Below are 15731 nucleotides of genomic sequence, written 5' to 3' on the forward strand. Positions count from 1 at the left end.
AAGAAAAATGTAATAATAATATCTTTTTCTTTTTCTTTTTCTTTTTAGCAAGAGATAAAGAGAGGGACAGACAGGAAGGAAGAGACAAGAAGCATCAGCTCATAGTTGCAGTACCTTAGTTGTTCATTGATTGCTTTCTCATATGTGCCTTGACTGGGGTGCTACAGCTGAACCAGTGATCCCTTGCTCAAGCCAGTGACCTTGGGCTCAAGCTAGTGACCTTGGGCTTCAAGCCAGTGATCTTTGGGTTTCAAGCCAGTGGATCTTTGGGCTCAAGCCAGCAACTGTGGGGTCATGTCTATAATCCCACGCTCAAGCCAGTGACTCCACACTCAAGCTGACGAGTTTGTGCTCAAGCCGGATGAGCCCACACTCAAGCCAGCAACCTCAGGGTTTCAACCTGGGTCCTCAGCACCCAGGTCAATGATCTATCCACTGTGTCACCACCTGATCAGGGCTTATTGTTAATTTTTAAAAATTCCAAAGTATTTCACTGAAAAATTTATTAAATCAACTTTTTGTGATCTAGGATAAAAGCTATTATTGATCATATTGGCATGTTGCCATTGAAGGATAATACTGACTTTACTCATGTTTTCTGAAGAAGGGTTAGAAGGATTGATAATCCTTTTAGTTATAGACCAGATCCAGCACAGGCTAAATTAAAGTTCTACTAGAAGGCAAGTTTGGTCTATAACTTAGTATACCATCATGAAACATGATTTTACGAGCTTTTCCTCTTTAAGGCTCTATTTGGCATCGATGGGAATCAGACTTTGAACTAGATTCTCCTAGCACTTTGCTGGAACCAGCAAAAATCCTTTGAGCATTGCTGACCCGTAAAGCCTGACCCAAGACTTAGGTGAGTAATGTAGGAAGCAATAGACTAACATGGATCCTTCATACTCACTATGAGAATTCTAGTGTACAGAATTGTGTATATGTAAAGCAGTGGTTTTCAAGTATGTTACTACATTATTTTTGTCAGCATACTCTTTAGTCAATAGTACCAGAATTCTGATAATACATAATATCTAAAACTGGCATTTTATTAATAAATTATACCTGTAAGTTCAAGTAAATAAAATTATATTATTTATCAAGCCAATTAGTGAGAACAATGAGACCATTTTATGTTTTAAAGAAATTTGAAGGGGCTATGGATTATGGTGCAGTCTTATTTCTGATTTTTTTCTTGTATGCATAATATCAAGGAAATCTGGATTCATGTGCTATAGCAGTTCATTCTGTACTACAGTTTTACTCCAAAAGTGCAGACAGTCATGCATTTTTTAAAAGGCTAGAATATACTAACTATACCCTTCCTAATCCCTGACACATAAGAATATTCAATTCAAGCATGTGCTCACAGAGATGATGGAAGAAACTTTATTTAGTCCAGTAACTGAATTATTAGGAGCAATAAATAATAATTTTGTTGGTTTCCAATGTATTTAATATTGATATATATTTGTAGGTTACCTTTAAAAAGAAATCACAAACCTAATATTTTATAATATCTCTAAAGTACTTATAAGGGATGAATCCTAAGAAATAGAATTTGAAATGTACAAAGAAGGCTGGTATAGGTGGAGGTTCTACTTAGCTTACAGCATATAACTCTTGATAAAATCAGCAGTTATGGTGCTCGCTTTGGCAGCACATATACTAAATTAAAATTAGCAGTTATGCTAACAGATTAGAACTTTAGAGCTGAAATAAAGTTTGAGATATTATGAAGTTCAATTTCCCTTCATTTTAAATTTGAGGGAACTAAAACTAGAAGGATTAAGAGATTTCCAGACTGGGTTTGGTTTTTTGTTTTGGTGGGGGAGGGCTTCTGTTATTGTTTTGCTGATTCAGACAATAAACTAGATGACTTCTCATTTAATGCTCTCTAATAGAGTCCCAATATGTATAACTTAAGAAGTTTAAGTCTAAATAAAAGATGCCCAATCTTAAATTAAGATATTTCTCCTTGGCCCTGGCCGGTTGGCTCAGCGGTAGAGCATCGGCCTGGCGAGCGGGGGACCCGGGTTCGATTCCCGGCCAGGGCACATAGGAGAAGCGCCCATTCGCTTCTCCAACCCCCACCCCCCTCCTTCCTCTCTCTCTCTCTCTTCCCCTCCCGCAGCCAAGGCTCCATTGGAGCAAAAGATGGCCCGGGCGCTGGGGATGGCTCCTTGGCCTCTGCCCCAGGCGCTAGAGTGGCTCTGGTCATGGCAGAGCGACGCCCCGGAGGGGCAGAGCATCGCCCCCTGGTGGGCAGAGCGTAGCCCCTGGTGGGCGTGCCGGGTGGATCCTGGTCGGGCGCATGCGGGAGTCTGTCTGACTGTCTCTCCCCGTTTCCAGCTTCATAAAAATACAAAAAAAAAAAAAAAGATATTTCTCCTTGTTCATAGGATTTAATAAATTAAATGTATATAATTAATACTCTAGTAAAAATGACCAGTAATGAATAATTGAAAGCTAAGTCGTTTTATAATATTAAATTTTCTGTTAATTGGAAAAATAATAGCATTGGCATCCATACATAAACCTATGTCAATGTATTTTTTAAATTAGAGTTATAACAAAATACTACCTTCTCCAGTTTGTGTCATATATATATATATATATATATATATATATATATATATAAAATCCCATTTCAGTATTTCTTAATTATTTGCCCAAATTAGGAAAATCAGATTTCCTAGTACTACAAATGAAATTATTTTGAGTTGTGTTCAAACTTAAGCCCATGTAAAAAACGAAATTTTTAAAGTAGCATTATTTCTTTTTGAATATGTTTTTAAAAAACAGATAGTAGTGATAAGCAAAAATGAACATTTTTATTTTTTGTATTTTTCTGAAGTTGGAAACCGGGAGGCAGTCAGACAGACTCCCACATGGGCCCAACCAGTATCCACCTGACATACCCACCAGGGGGCGATACTCTGCCCATCTGGGGCGTCGCTCTGGCTCTGTTGCAACCAGAGCCATTCTAGCGCCTGAGGCAGAGGCCATAGAGCCACCCCCAGCGCCCGGACCAACTTTGCTCCAATGGAGCCTTGGCTGTGGGAGGGGAAGAGAGAGAGAGAGAGGAAGGAGAGGGGGAGGGGTGGAGAAGCAGATGGGCGCTTCTCCTGTGTGCCCTGGCCAGGAATCAAACCCAGGACTCCTGCACGACGCTCTACCACTGAGCCAACCCGCCAGGGCAAAAATGAACATTTTTATTTGCTGAACTACAGTGCCTTGAATTTACCCACATTCTTTGGGCAAAGGGGGAAATGGCCCACAGAAGAATTGGAAAGATAGAACAGATGGGAAAGTTCAGTGAATGGCATTTTACTTCTAAGATGCCTAATAACATGCAAGTAGTCTCTAGATGTGGCCTTGTACTTTGTGACCAGGATAAGGATCTACAACTTAATACCCTCTTGGGAAGCAAGATCTTAGAAGGAGTCAGTGAAAGGTGATTTAAAGGATTAAAGGACCTACAGCTAAAGATGATCACAAAGGAACTTAGTGGGAGTTCTTTGAACTGCATAAGAAAAGCACATATTGCAGAACTGTATTCACTGCTTGGCAGTATTAATCATGGGGGTAGGACATGAACAGGGAGGTCAGCATAGCCTTTATAAGTAAAAAATAACTTGATGAAAAGATTTTAGAGTATTTCCATTAGGATTTTGTTTTTCTGCATCAAAATTAGTGTGAATAAAACATTCAAAATTCAGACATGATTAAGATAATGACTCAATATACATTTAGCCTAAATATTTAACTACAGGTAAATTCAATTTATAAAGGAAATAGATACTTAAGTGTTCAGTTCCATCAAGTCTGTGTACTCAGAATAAGAAGAAGATATTAGAAATGGTTTTAACTTATTCTGAAAAGATAAATTTTTGTATTGTGCCAGACTAATATATTACTTGGATTTAAAATTACAGGTTATATATTAAAGCCAGGTCTTTCCTGTGTCCACTAACAGAAGAACTCTGAGAATTTAAAAAATATTTTCACGTTTTTAGGTGTAGATGAAATCCAGCCCCTTGATTACTATTTTTAAAATTATATAATTTAGTTAGTATATATGCATAATCTCAGAAATACCTTTCTTTGGTTAGTATTATTTCCTCTTTCTCCATCTTTAAAACCTTCAGTTGGTCCTAATAAAATATGGGATAAAGTACTCTCAATTTCCTACTACATTCACCTTTTTCCTATATCTTATCTTATTCCATATTAAATCTATTTGTTCTTATTTAACTCAACAATGATGCCAAAAAGTAATTAGCCTCTAAAAGTTGTAATATTTCTGAATGAATTCTCCCATTTAATTCTGATATTTCAACAGACACTTTTCCTGTCATTTCACCTTCGGTAAGCTGGAGAATGTATAAAGCCAAACTTCGTTATAGAATGTTTATGAATCTTGCCAATAATGGTATGTATACAGGCAGTGTCTGACCTATGTAGCTGCTATCTGGGTATCGTGAAAGAGAGCAAGTATAGAAAAAAAATCAAAGAAGCTCGGGAGTATCTGTGGGTTCCCAAGAATATAAGAGACTATAAAAAATAGAAACTGTGGCCTGACCAGGCATTGGCACAGTGGATAGAGCATCGGACTGGGATGTGGAGGGCCCAGGTTCAAGACCCCAAGGTCGCCAGCTTGAGGCTCATATGGTTTGAGCAAAGCTCGCCAGCTTGGACCCAAGGTTGCTGGCTCGAGCAAGGGGTTACTCAGTCTGCTGAAGGCCCACGGTCAAGACACATATGAGAAAGCAATCAATGAATAACTAAGTTGCCGCAACGAAAAACTGATGATGGATGCTTCCCATCTCTCTCTGTTCCTGTCTGTCTGTCCCTATCTATCCCTCTCTCTGACTCTCTCTGTCACTGTAAAAAATAAAAAAATAGAAGCTGTGTAGCAGAATTGAACCCAAGCACAATCTGATACCCATGCAGAGCCTGTCTGCTTATGTAATGGCCCCAAAGCTTTCAAAAAATGTTTGTGTAGATGGCCCACATCTTTTATAAACTTAATATTGAACTTGAAATTCACTAAGCTTTCAATTGAGTTGGGCTTTGTGTTTTTAATGGAAACATCTCTGCAGAGTTCATTCATTCAGTACATACTTATTGAGGGTCTACTGCGTGCTCACATTAGGACATTGGAACTATAGCAGTGAACAAAAAAGACAAACATTCTGATTCTATGGAGCTTACATTCTACTGAGACAGACTAAATAAATGAATTAGTGTGGGATAACAGCCTTTATACAATAAACTGAGTTAGTTTAAGAATCCTGTTTTCTTCTTAATGCCTACCAGTTATTCTGAAAGGAATAGGGATAATGTGAGGAGCATTTAAGAGGTTCGGTAGATCAGTGGTTTTCAACCTTTTTACACTTGGGGACCAGTGAAAATAGGAGAACTCTTTCGGAGACTGCTAAGGCAGAAATCACCCTGAGCATAAGCGAATTTGACTAAGATCATTGGGTCTATAAATCTTCATACAACATCAGGGTGCTCAACTCTTTCGCTGACTGGCATGAAATTTCTGGTGAACTAGCACTGGTCCGTGGACCAGCAGTTGAAAAACACTGGAGTAGACTCAGGTGAGTTATTTATTGAAAGAGCTTTGGTAGCATTAAGTCACCAAATGCCTGGGAAAAGACACTGAGAAGAGTGGCAGGGACAGAGAAAAGAAGCTCTCAAAAACCAAGATCACTTTTCTGTTCCCTTCCCTTCCCTATCCCCCCTTCTGTTCTCTCTCTTTCCTTTAACCAGATCTCATCCTGAGTATAAACAAGGGAGCTGAGTTTCCCTTTCTTTCTATCCTCTTGTCCTCACAATCAAGAACGTAAGCTAATGCATAGTTATCAAAATTTAAAAAATAATCATTAAAAGAAGTAGCCCAGCTTCTGCTGCTTTGGATTCAGATAGACCTAGGTTCTAAACTCAGTCTGCATCTTACTACTTTTATAACCTTGGATAAGTTACCCAAACTTTATGAATTTCTGTTTTATAAATGTGTAAAACAATTCTATCAAGTGCTTAGTGTCTGATATGTAGGAGTTTATAAATTATTGGTCTTATTATCATTAGCCTGGAAAACCTGACCCATGATTGAACATGCTTATTTGGGGGGGGGGGTGATTTTCTAATTTAAAACCACTGACACTATTTAGAATACTGCTTATTTACAAATGGGAGATGGATGGCCTATGTTTCTGAAAGCCTGTGTGGATATTTAAAACTACATTTGTAAAAGATAGCCTATACTAAGAGACTAAATCTTAAAAGATCTCATTACAAAAAAAATTTTGTAACTACATATGGTGACAGACATTAACTATTGTGGCGATCATTTTACAATATATACAAAAATTGAATCATGTTATACACCTGAAACTCATGTAATGTTGCCTGTCAATTATATTTGAATTAAAAATATAAAAGGAAAGAGCAAAGATTTTTCAACATTAGTGCTCCTTTATAAGCCATATAATTCTAAAAATTAAATTGAAGAAGTGAAAAAAGTAGAAAACAAATAAAAACAATGTAAAACTAAAGTTCAGTGCTAAAAGGATCTCTGTGTACCCAAAACATGATTTTGAAAGGAAAAAAACTGCTTAGCAGACAAGCTATATTTACAAAAACAGGAAGATATCAGCTAGAGAAGAAAAATCTTGACAAAATTAGGAAGCAGAAGTAATCTTATAAACCAGCATTCATTCTAAATGAAAGGTTTTAAACGACAATAGGGCATTTTTCAAGAATGCTTAAACCACGTAAATAGAACAAATCCCACTCCCTCTCCCTCCCTTCCCCTCCCCCACTCCCTCTCTTAAAGTTCTTTGGTTCAATGTCTGAAACCATTGCTATTTGTGTTTTCTAATCAATTACTAAATATAATTCCTATTCTAATGAATATAAATCTGTAGTACTTTAATTATTCGGGTAAATGACAAAGAAGGTTTAATATGTGGTCCATGAAAACATGATTATGCCTTTTGGCCTGATGAGTAAGTATTCTTTCTATTAAAACATTTATTCTCTTTCATGAATTGGCTACATTTTTTTCAAGTCAAATGAATAAGAAAAGCCATTTGATCAGAAAAGCAGATAATTTGAGATTTATCTCCTAAATTTGAAAAACAAGAAAATGAGGCATGATTTCCTTTCTCAAACAAAATCCACCTTCATTCCTACCCTTTGCTTCATTCTCATTGTTCTTTAGACCACCCTCTTGCTTTGCCAAAATTGCCTCAACACCCTTTCTCTAACTCATCTTTCTGCCTCCAGTTTTGCCCTTTCCAATATAGTTTACTAAAGCTTAGCTGAAATGCAAATACAATGTTGTTCTATTCTTTAAGATTTGAATAACTCCATACTGCACTTAAGAATGAAATTTATTTTCTTCAATGACTGTTTAACACCTGCTTTCTGTGTATCTTTTACCTAAATTCCATCCATTACTCTTTATACCCTCTGCTTCAGACCCAATGAACTTCTTTTATTCTGCTTCTCTAATGGACCACTCTCTTTCCCCTGCCTCTGGGCCTTTGCACATGCTGGTTTTGTTGCTTAGATCTCTGTTTCTACTCTCCCAACCAACCTCCCTCAACACACACAATATTCTTGCCAAGGCCTCTCTTGCAATTCCCTAAGCCCTACCTCAGATGTTTCTTTCTTCAGGAAGCCTATCTTGAACTACTACTTCAAGTCTGGACTCTCTTAATGCTTCATAGTTCTCTGCTCGAATCAAGTCATTTGACATCACTCTGCTTTTATGTGGTGTATCAGCTTGTTTTTGAGAAAATTAGAGTTGAGACCACTACTGCTAATGACAGATGCAGAAACCTCACTTTGATACAGCTAAGTCTACCAAAACACTTCCAGAAATGAAGTCTACACAGTGACATTTTCAGGTCAATACATTTGTTGGACTTACTGGTTACTGTAGATTTACTTGGAGACCACCTTTTTATGTTGGAGAATAGAGTGATGAATCAAAAAGAGCTGAAATTAGCATTCTTTGAAGAACTTAGGTCAATCTTTATAGAGGCCATAAAGGAATCTTGACATTTAATGGCTAGAAGGTCCTCAGTAAATCAATGAATTAGAATGTTAAAATTATTTTTTCTTTTTATTTAAGGAAGTACTGAAATAAATAAGCTGAAACTTTCTTTTAAAAAAAGGAATCCTAATTGGAACTTCCTATACAATTTTAGCATATACTTCTTCAATAAATATTTATCAAGCACTAAGTATCAAACACTACTATATGTATATAGTTTTCAGTTTTAATTTGCATTTAATTATTTTAAACCATTTGGGGCTAGCTAAATGCATGCTTTTTCCTTGCCTCTCTTAAAAAAATAGAAAGGTAAGCATTCTCCAGTATGCAAATGACATTATTTTTTTAAAGTCACAAACAGATACCTAACCCCACTATTTTATTCTTTCCAGAAAAGCACAGGCCAGCTCTTCTAGAACCATTCACTTTTCATATACTTCATTAACTGGCTTTATAGCTCACAAGCCCATACAAGTCCATTTGTGTTTCCAATATTCATCTACCATCAGTTTATCTTGGAGGGTTATGTCTATTGCTGCAAATTGGATGATTTACTTGGTTTATTTTTGCCTGTTTGTGGCTGAGTGGGCATTTGATTATATTGTTTGTTTTTGTAGCTGTGCTCAGGGGGAGAGAGCTTGGAAGCCTCTGTAGCTTTTTTTTCCTATGGTAGTAGCTCCAAATTGCTTTTCTTGACCAGTAAAAATATCTTGAACGCTTTATCAATTTATAAGAGTAGTGTCTGAGCACATTTATCTTATTTAATTGGGAAGATTAAATAAAAAGTAACCATTTTTAACCTGCTACTTTTAAAATATGACAGTTTGAGCAAAAAGAGTAACTTAGTCTTACCTGAGACATTGTAACCTCACTCCTAAGACTGAAACTTATTTTCATTTATAAATTCTGGTTCTGTACTTGCCAGAAATTATTGATTTAAACTTCACTTGTTTTCTCTGTCAGAATATACCAACTTTTTTTTTAACTTGAGCATCTACACTTTTGAAAACACAGGCAAACATGCTAAAAGAGATGTAATTTAGGAGTTGATTTTTTAAAAGTTAATGGAGCTATGTAGAGAACTGTTGTTGCACAGGATTTGAGAGATTTGCATTCTGGATCCAGCAATGTCAATTATTTGTGCTACTTTATAACCTATGTTTTCTCAAGTTCCTCATCATATTTCAGAGAGAAATTCTGCAGAACCCCAGGCGCTCATGAAGGAACATTAAGACATTTTAAAGCCTTCGAATATACTTGAAAAAAGAGAGAGAGAAATCTGCTACCAAAACTTATCTGTGTAGGAGAGTGATATTTATAGTTTCTGTAGAGCTTACCAAAAATAATTTTGCATTGAAAATAGGCAGACCATGGTCCTATTCTTGTTCCTGCATTCTGCTGCCTATTCTACGATGCTTGGGCATTACTGGAGAGGAAGAAGGGAAATTTCAATAGTTTATAAAATGTGGTGAGGGTCAGTCTAGGTTGATTGCTCTTTGGTGCTATGGGTGGGTGGGGGTGGGGGGCTCACGGCTGCTGGTGCTGCAGGGCAGGAGGAGCATGTTCTTTCCGTGAAGAGCCGGGGCTCGCGCTGCCGTGCCCTCTCTCCTCCCAATCTACTCAGCCCATCCTGGACCAGCGAGAATTAGCTGCTCTGGGGAGCTGGGCCTCTGGTGGTGGTTTTTCGCCAGGTCCGCATCAGAACCCCCGTCAACACCCGCCCCTCCGCACCAAGAAGGCAGGGCTTCAGGGCCTCACGGGTCCGAATTGGTGCGCACGGCACTCCAGCCGGCTGAGTGACAGCGGGACTGGGCTTGTTTGCTTGCCCCGCCCCTCCCCGGGCCGCTCTGCCCCCGCCTCCGTGCAGACTGAGGCGCTGCAGCCCACAGCCCGGCCAGCAGCCCAGCGCTCGCCTCCTCCGAGCCGCCGAGACTGCTCTTCACGACCGCAGCCGTCCCCACGCCGACATGCGCCTGGCCACCGCCGCGAACGAGGCGTACGCGGCCTCCCTGGCCGTCTCGGAGCTCCTAGGGTGCAAGCAGTGTGGCGGGGGCCGCGGCCAGGACGAGGTACCGGGGGAGGGGCCGGCGGGCGGGTGCCCAGTTGGGCTGCTTGGGCTGCAGGGCGGTCGTGTCGCCTTCCCACCTGCCGGCTGAACATCTTTGGAGAACGCTCCCCCGGGAGGACGGCCCTGCGCGGTCTCCTGCCCGCCGCGTCCGGGCTGCTCCGCGCCCCCCAGGTGCAGGGCGGGTGTGAGGGGTGGGCGACAGTTTCCTGTGGCCCCGGGCCGGCCCCGCTGCTGCTGGGGGACACAGCTGTCTCGGTCAGTGAGATGGAAGTCTCCCAAGCGTAAATAACGTTGCCTTCGTACAAGTCTCCACAAGTCAGAGACCGAACAAAGCTCTAGTCTCGCGGTGGAACAGCCTGTGGCTTTTACCCTTCAGCGTCTTGTCAGACCCGACGATCCAGTGACCCTCACTCCCTTTGCTTCCTACTCCGAAAGAGAAAGAAGAAAAAGAATACATTGAGTCAGTTAAAAGATAATGTTGACTAGAATAGGTATGTCCTGCCAGATCCATGACGTTATGCACGGCGTTTACTCTTGTTTATTACCATCCGTTTTGCGTCTGAATTGGTCTTCAGAAAGAGCTAATTGTAACATTTTGTGTTTTCCTAAGTGCTTGCAAATAAGGCACCATTTGAGAGTTCCTAAAATAACATCAAAATTTGAACCTTTGAAAGGCTTTCGTTCAGAATGTAACAAGGGACAAAGTAGAGAAATAGTCATTAAATTTTAAGTTGAAATCAGAATGCTGTAGTGCCTTAGTTCAAGAAATCTAAATGTAAAGTCATCCCTCTGCAGCTTTGCCCACTAAAATGACTCAGTTTTAGTATTCGTAGTATTTTAAACGGAATCTACATCGTGAGAATACTTGTATCTTCATATAAATTTGAATGAAGACACTTTTCCTTGAAAGTTGTATAACAGCAAATACTTTTTCCAGGTTTTAACACTCATGAATATATAATATGCTCCGTCCTTGTTTACAGTTAATACAACAACCTGAAATAATCTCTTTTAACTTGCTTTGGAAATGTTACCAAAGAGAAAACACTGTGAAGGTGTTGAAATAGCATTTACAGTTTCTGTTTGCAGGCTATAAAGATCTTTTCTGATTTTGAGAAGTGTGCCTCTCAATAATTGTGCTTGAATAGATATGTTATTTCTGGTTATATTTGTGTTGCAGAATCCTGGATTTTGCCAGATCTAGACTCTCTAAATATAGCCATGTAAACTGGAAGATAAAGAGATATGTTTTAGCTTGCACATCAATTATCCATGGGATTGTGTTCAGGAAACGAGGAAGCTTTGTTGTCGTATTTCATTTTTAACACATCCAACATGTGAGAAGATAAATTAGGAAGCAGTGCTTTATAGGAAAGTGATTTACTTTACTAAAGAACTAATAACACAACTATTTCAAATAGCAAGCTTCCATAGTGCTTTTATATTAAATACTTTCCAGGAACGACACTCCTTACTAGAGTATAGGGCACACATAGGAACCAAGTCAGCCTTACAAATCTAGGACTTGGAAGTCAGTGAGTGTTTATTTTTTCTAGAATATAGTTCATGAAAGACCAGATACTGAAAATGAGGTACCTAAACTTTCTAAATTCCCTAGTAGAGTTAATGACAATTTAAAAAGAAACAGTAGTATATTTTGTTATAGTAGGAATATTTCTTTATAACACTTCTATATTTCTTTTATTTCTGTTTAAAATTTTTGAATGTCAAAAGGCTAGCACCCAGCTGTAGGCAATGATTCTTCTCCCTAAAAAGAGTGAGTGGGATGGGAACTTTTACTTTGATACAATATATCTTGAACTGCTTCAAAAAGTACATATTCCAACTAATATCAGTGTTGTGATTATCAGTATTAAAACATCTAGATAGTTTTAAAATGTACCAAGTGCAGTGAGAAAAATACAATAATTTAAATGATCTGAGTAATTGTACTTTTTAACTTGTTTTGCAAGTGGTAGGTAGATGCCATAAGCCAACAAATGCTTTCATTTTGCATTTGTGGCAAGTTCCTTCTTTCATTAATGATACTTATATAGATTCATGAATGTATCTTTAACAAAATTTAAAAATCTCATTAGGACAGTACTTTCATACACTCATACATTACATACATAGTCTTTCTGTGGTACTGTCAACATTTACAAAGAGTTTTCATACTATGAAAGTGAATGTGTTAGTATTGTACACTAATGATACTTTGTCAGAGATTTGCAGCAATGTTGTGATGGTGGATTGCTGTCTCTTTAAAAGATGCTGATTAGGAGGATTATTGAGGAAAGGACTATTTTTTCCAGCCACACCTTTACCAAGAGCCAAAGACATTTATGCTATGATTAGCATCTACATCTGCTATTCAACAAGGCTGCTTTCTGTTGGCAGTTGTGCTTCCCAGAATCTGGATTGGCCAAAATTTGATCAAAATCTATAATTCAGTTTCTTAACAGAAACAGATGAAGTCATAATTGAAGTAACCTTGAGGAAGTTATGAAATGCACTTAGTTTGGCTTATGATTACCCCATTGAAAACCTGTGGTGCCTTTTTTTTTCTTATCAACACCTGCTAGAAAATAGCATAGTAATTAATTTGTCATGTGATTAGTGAAAGTAGTGTTTCAAAAATGAGTTTTCCAGAAAATTGAAACTTTTAACCTTTAGAAACCAAAAATGCTATTGTATAAGTACAGTGGTATCTAAAAGGACCTTTAAGGTATCAAAACTCTTAAAGAGGCTCAAAAAACACTACCTCTAGAACCAGACTTCCTGACTGTCTTCAAGGTAATTGTCACCTGTTTACTCTTCCCAGAAGTTAGAACTCAATTTGTGTGCAGTGGGAGGCTAGATGGAATTTGTGATCTGCTTCCTGCAAGTGCCTGAACTAGGGTAGATTAGGATGCAATCTCATGGTTTATCAAGAGCACCCCAGGTTAACCTTTTGTCTCAGTTGGGCATGAGATTAAGTGGAAAACATCATATCATGTTCTTGTATCTTTCTCATGTACCTAGTCTATTAACTAAGAGAAAGAACAAAAGACATCTTTTGAGTCCTGCCTCCAAATATAGAAGAATAAGTTGATATGTTTTAGAATAGCAGTAACTATAATATATTTCCCATTTTATCAATCTTGGTATCGACACTTTCTGTTTGGGAAAGACTTAATTTTTAAAAATCTGTCCATGTCCTACCCCTCCCCTCTACCTTTTTGTTCACTTCTTCTCTTCCCCCTACCATTTCCCTTTCTGCTTTTACAGAATGGCATAAACATCTCACCACCTCTTCAATTTAGTAGGAAATCGACCCTAGTAGGCCAAGAGTGAGCTGGGTAAAATTCTGTTTTGCTTAGAACTAGCCTTAGGTAAAACAATGAAATCGTATCCTTGAATGTCAGAGACTTCATTTCCTTTTTTTTTTCTTTTTTTCTGTTCTGTCCCCTTTTCTATTCTGGTGTGTATGTGTATGTGTGTGTATGTGTGTGTGTGTGTGACAGAGACAGAGAGAGGGACAGGTAGGGACAGACAGGAAGGGAGAGAGATAAGAAGCATCAGTTCTTCATTGCAGCACCTTAGTTGTTCATTGATTGCTTTCTCATATGTGCCTTGACTGGGGGGGGGGGCTATAGCAGAGTGAGTGACCCCTTGCTCAAGCCAGCGACCTTGGGTTCAAGCTGGTGAGCCTTGCTCAAACCAGATGAGCCCTCACTCAAGACGGTGACCTCAGGGTTTCAAACCTGGGTCCTCTGCGCCCAGTCCAACACTCTATCCACTGTGCTACTGCCTGGTCAGGATATTCAGTTCTTTTTTATAGATTAAGCTTTCTTTTTTTTTTTTTTAATTTTTAAAAAAATTCATTTTAGAGAGGATAGAGAAAGGGAGAGAGAGAGACAGAGAGGGAGAGAGAAGGTGGGGAGGAGCTGGAAGCATCAACTCCCATATGTGCCTTGACCAGGCAAGCCCAGGGTTTCGAACCAGCGACCTCAGCATTTCCAGGTCGACGCTTTATCCACTGCGCCACCACAGGTCAGGCCTAGATTAAGCTTTCTTATCAGACTGGTACCTCATCAAGGAATGAATATGATCTTACACTAAGAGGTTATTAACATAATGGATCTATAATCCGTTCCCAAAAATATTTGGTTTTCTAACATCCTGTTTTAAAACACCTAGTTTTTTTACTTTAAAAGAATAGTTTTTCTTTTGGGTTTTTTTTTTGTTTTTTTGTGAGAGAAAGAGACAAGCAGACAGACAGGAAGGGAGAGAGATGAGAAGCATTAATTCTTCATTGTGGCTCCTTAGTTGTTCATTGATTGCTTTCTCATATGTGCCTTGACCTGGGGGGGGGGGGGCTCCAGTAGAGCGAGTGACCCCTTGCTCAAGCCAACGACCTTGGGGTCAAGCCAGTGACCATGGGGTCATGCCTATGATCCCGCAGTCAAGTCAGTGACCCCACGCTCAAGCCAGATGAGCCTATGCTCAAGTTGGCAACCTTGGGGTTTTGAACCTGGGTCCTCAGGATCCCAGGCTGGCATTCTATCCACAGTGCCACTGCCTGGTCAGGCATAAAAGAATGGATTTCTAAAGGAACAGGAAGGATGGATTCAGTCGATGAAGATAAGAGGGGATACCAGCAATGGGGGATTCAAATAATTTAACAACTGGTTCTCTGTCCTAATGACCATTTTAAGTATGAAAAAAACTATATACTGAAAGGTAGGTTATTATTTTATGCATTTAATACTTAAAAACAATAAAAGAGGTACACAAAACTAGATTGAGTTTTAAAATATTAATGTAAAGATATTAAATAATACCTTACAAAAAACAATAAAACTGTTATTTAAGGTATTTCCTACTACTTTTTTGTTTTTATGTGACAGAGACAGAGAGAGGGACAGATAGGGACAAACAGGAAGGAAGAGAGATAAGAAGCATCAGTTCTTCCTTGCGGCTCCTTAATTCATTGACTGATTTCTTATATGTACCTTGACAGGAGTGGGGAGGAGTTGCTACAGCAGAGTGAGTGACCTCTTGCTCAAGCCAGCGACCATGGGGTCATGACTATGATCCCACGCTCAAACCGGCAACCCCGTGCTCAAGCTGGCGACCCCGCACTTTAGCTGGTGAGCCCGTGCTCAAGCCTGCGACCTCAGGTTTTCAAACTGAGGTCCTCCACATCCCAGTCCAATGCTCTATCCACTGTGCCACCACCTGGTCAGGCTTCATATTGCTTCTTGATTGGCATTCTCACAATTTTTTTCATTTATGGATGGAATGAACATTACTACAGGTGCTTAGAATACACTGTTGTGTAGATAAATGTTAAAAAAGAGGAAGGAATGTAAATTTATGATTTCCACAGTAGGTGGCTGCCCAGGCACTTGCCTTCATGAGAACCCTAATTACAAGTGCCATTTTAACAATTGGTTCGCCGAACTCAACAAAAAACTAGGTACTGGTTCTGCCGAACTGGTGTGAACCTACTGAATCCCACCACTGGTTACTAGTGGTAACAATATGGCCACTAAATCCCTATACCTGTAGGGATGAACTTACAAAGATTTGAGGATTACATAG

The 15731-nt window shown here is 39.1% G+C and overlaps 1 protein-coding gene across 2 annotated transcripts in view; it reads left to right on the top strand.

Moving 5' to 3' along the window:
* Positions 1-15731, top strand: part of SESN1 (sestrin 1) — a 114042-nt gene that overhangs the window by 73129 nt on the left and 25182 nt on the right. Inside the window, exon 1 of one of the 2 annotated variants that reach the window (XM_066373511.1) lies at positions 9930-10143. The exons of the other annotated variant lie outside the window; for it this stretch is intronic. Coding sequence (XP_066229608.1) covers positions 10042-10143 — 102 coding nt within the window. The 5' untranslated portion in view covers positions 9930-10041. Of the gene's footprint in view, positions 1-9929; positions 10144-15731 lie in introns of those variants that run through there. 2 annotated transcript variants of the gene reach the window in all.

This window comes from Saccopteryx leptura, chromosome 3, assembly GCF_036850995.1.
Source record: "Saccopteryx leptura isolate mSacLep1 chromosome 3, mSacLep1_pri_phased_curated, whole genome shotgun sequence".
NCBI lineage: Eukaryota > Metazoa > Chordata > Mammalia > Chiroptera > Emballonuridae > Saccopteryx > Saccopteryx leptura.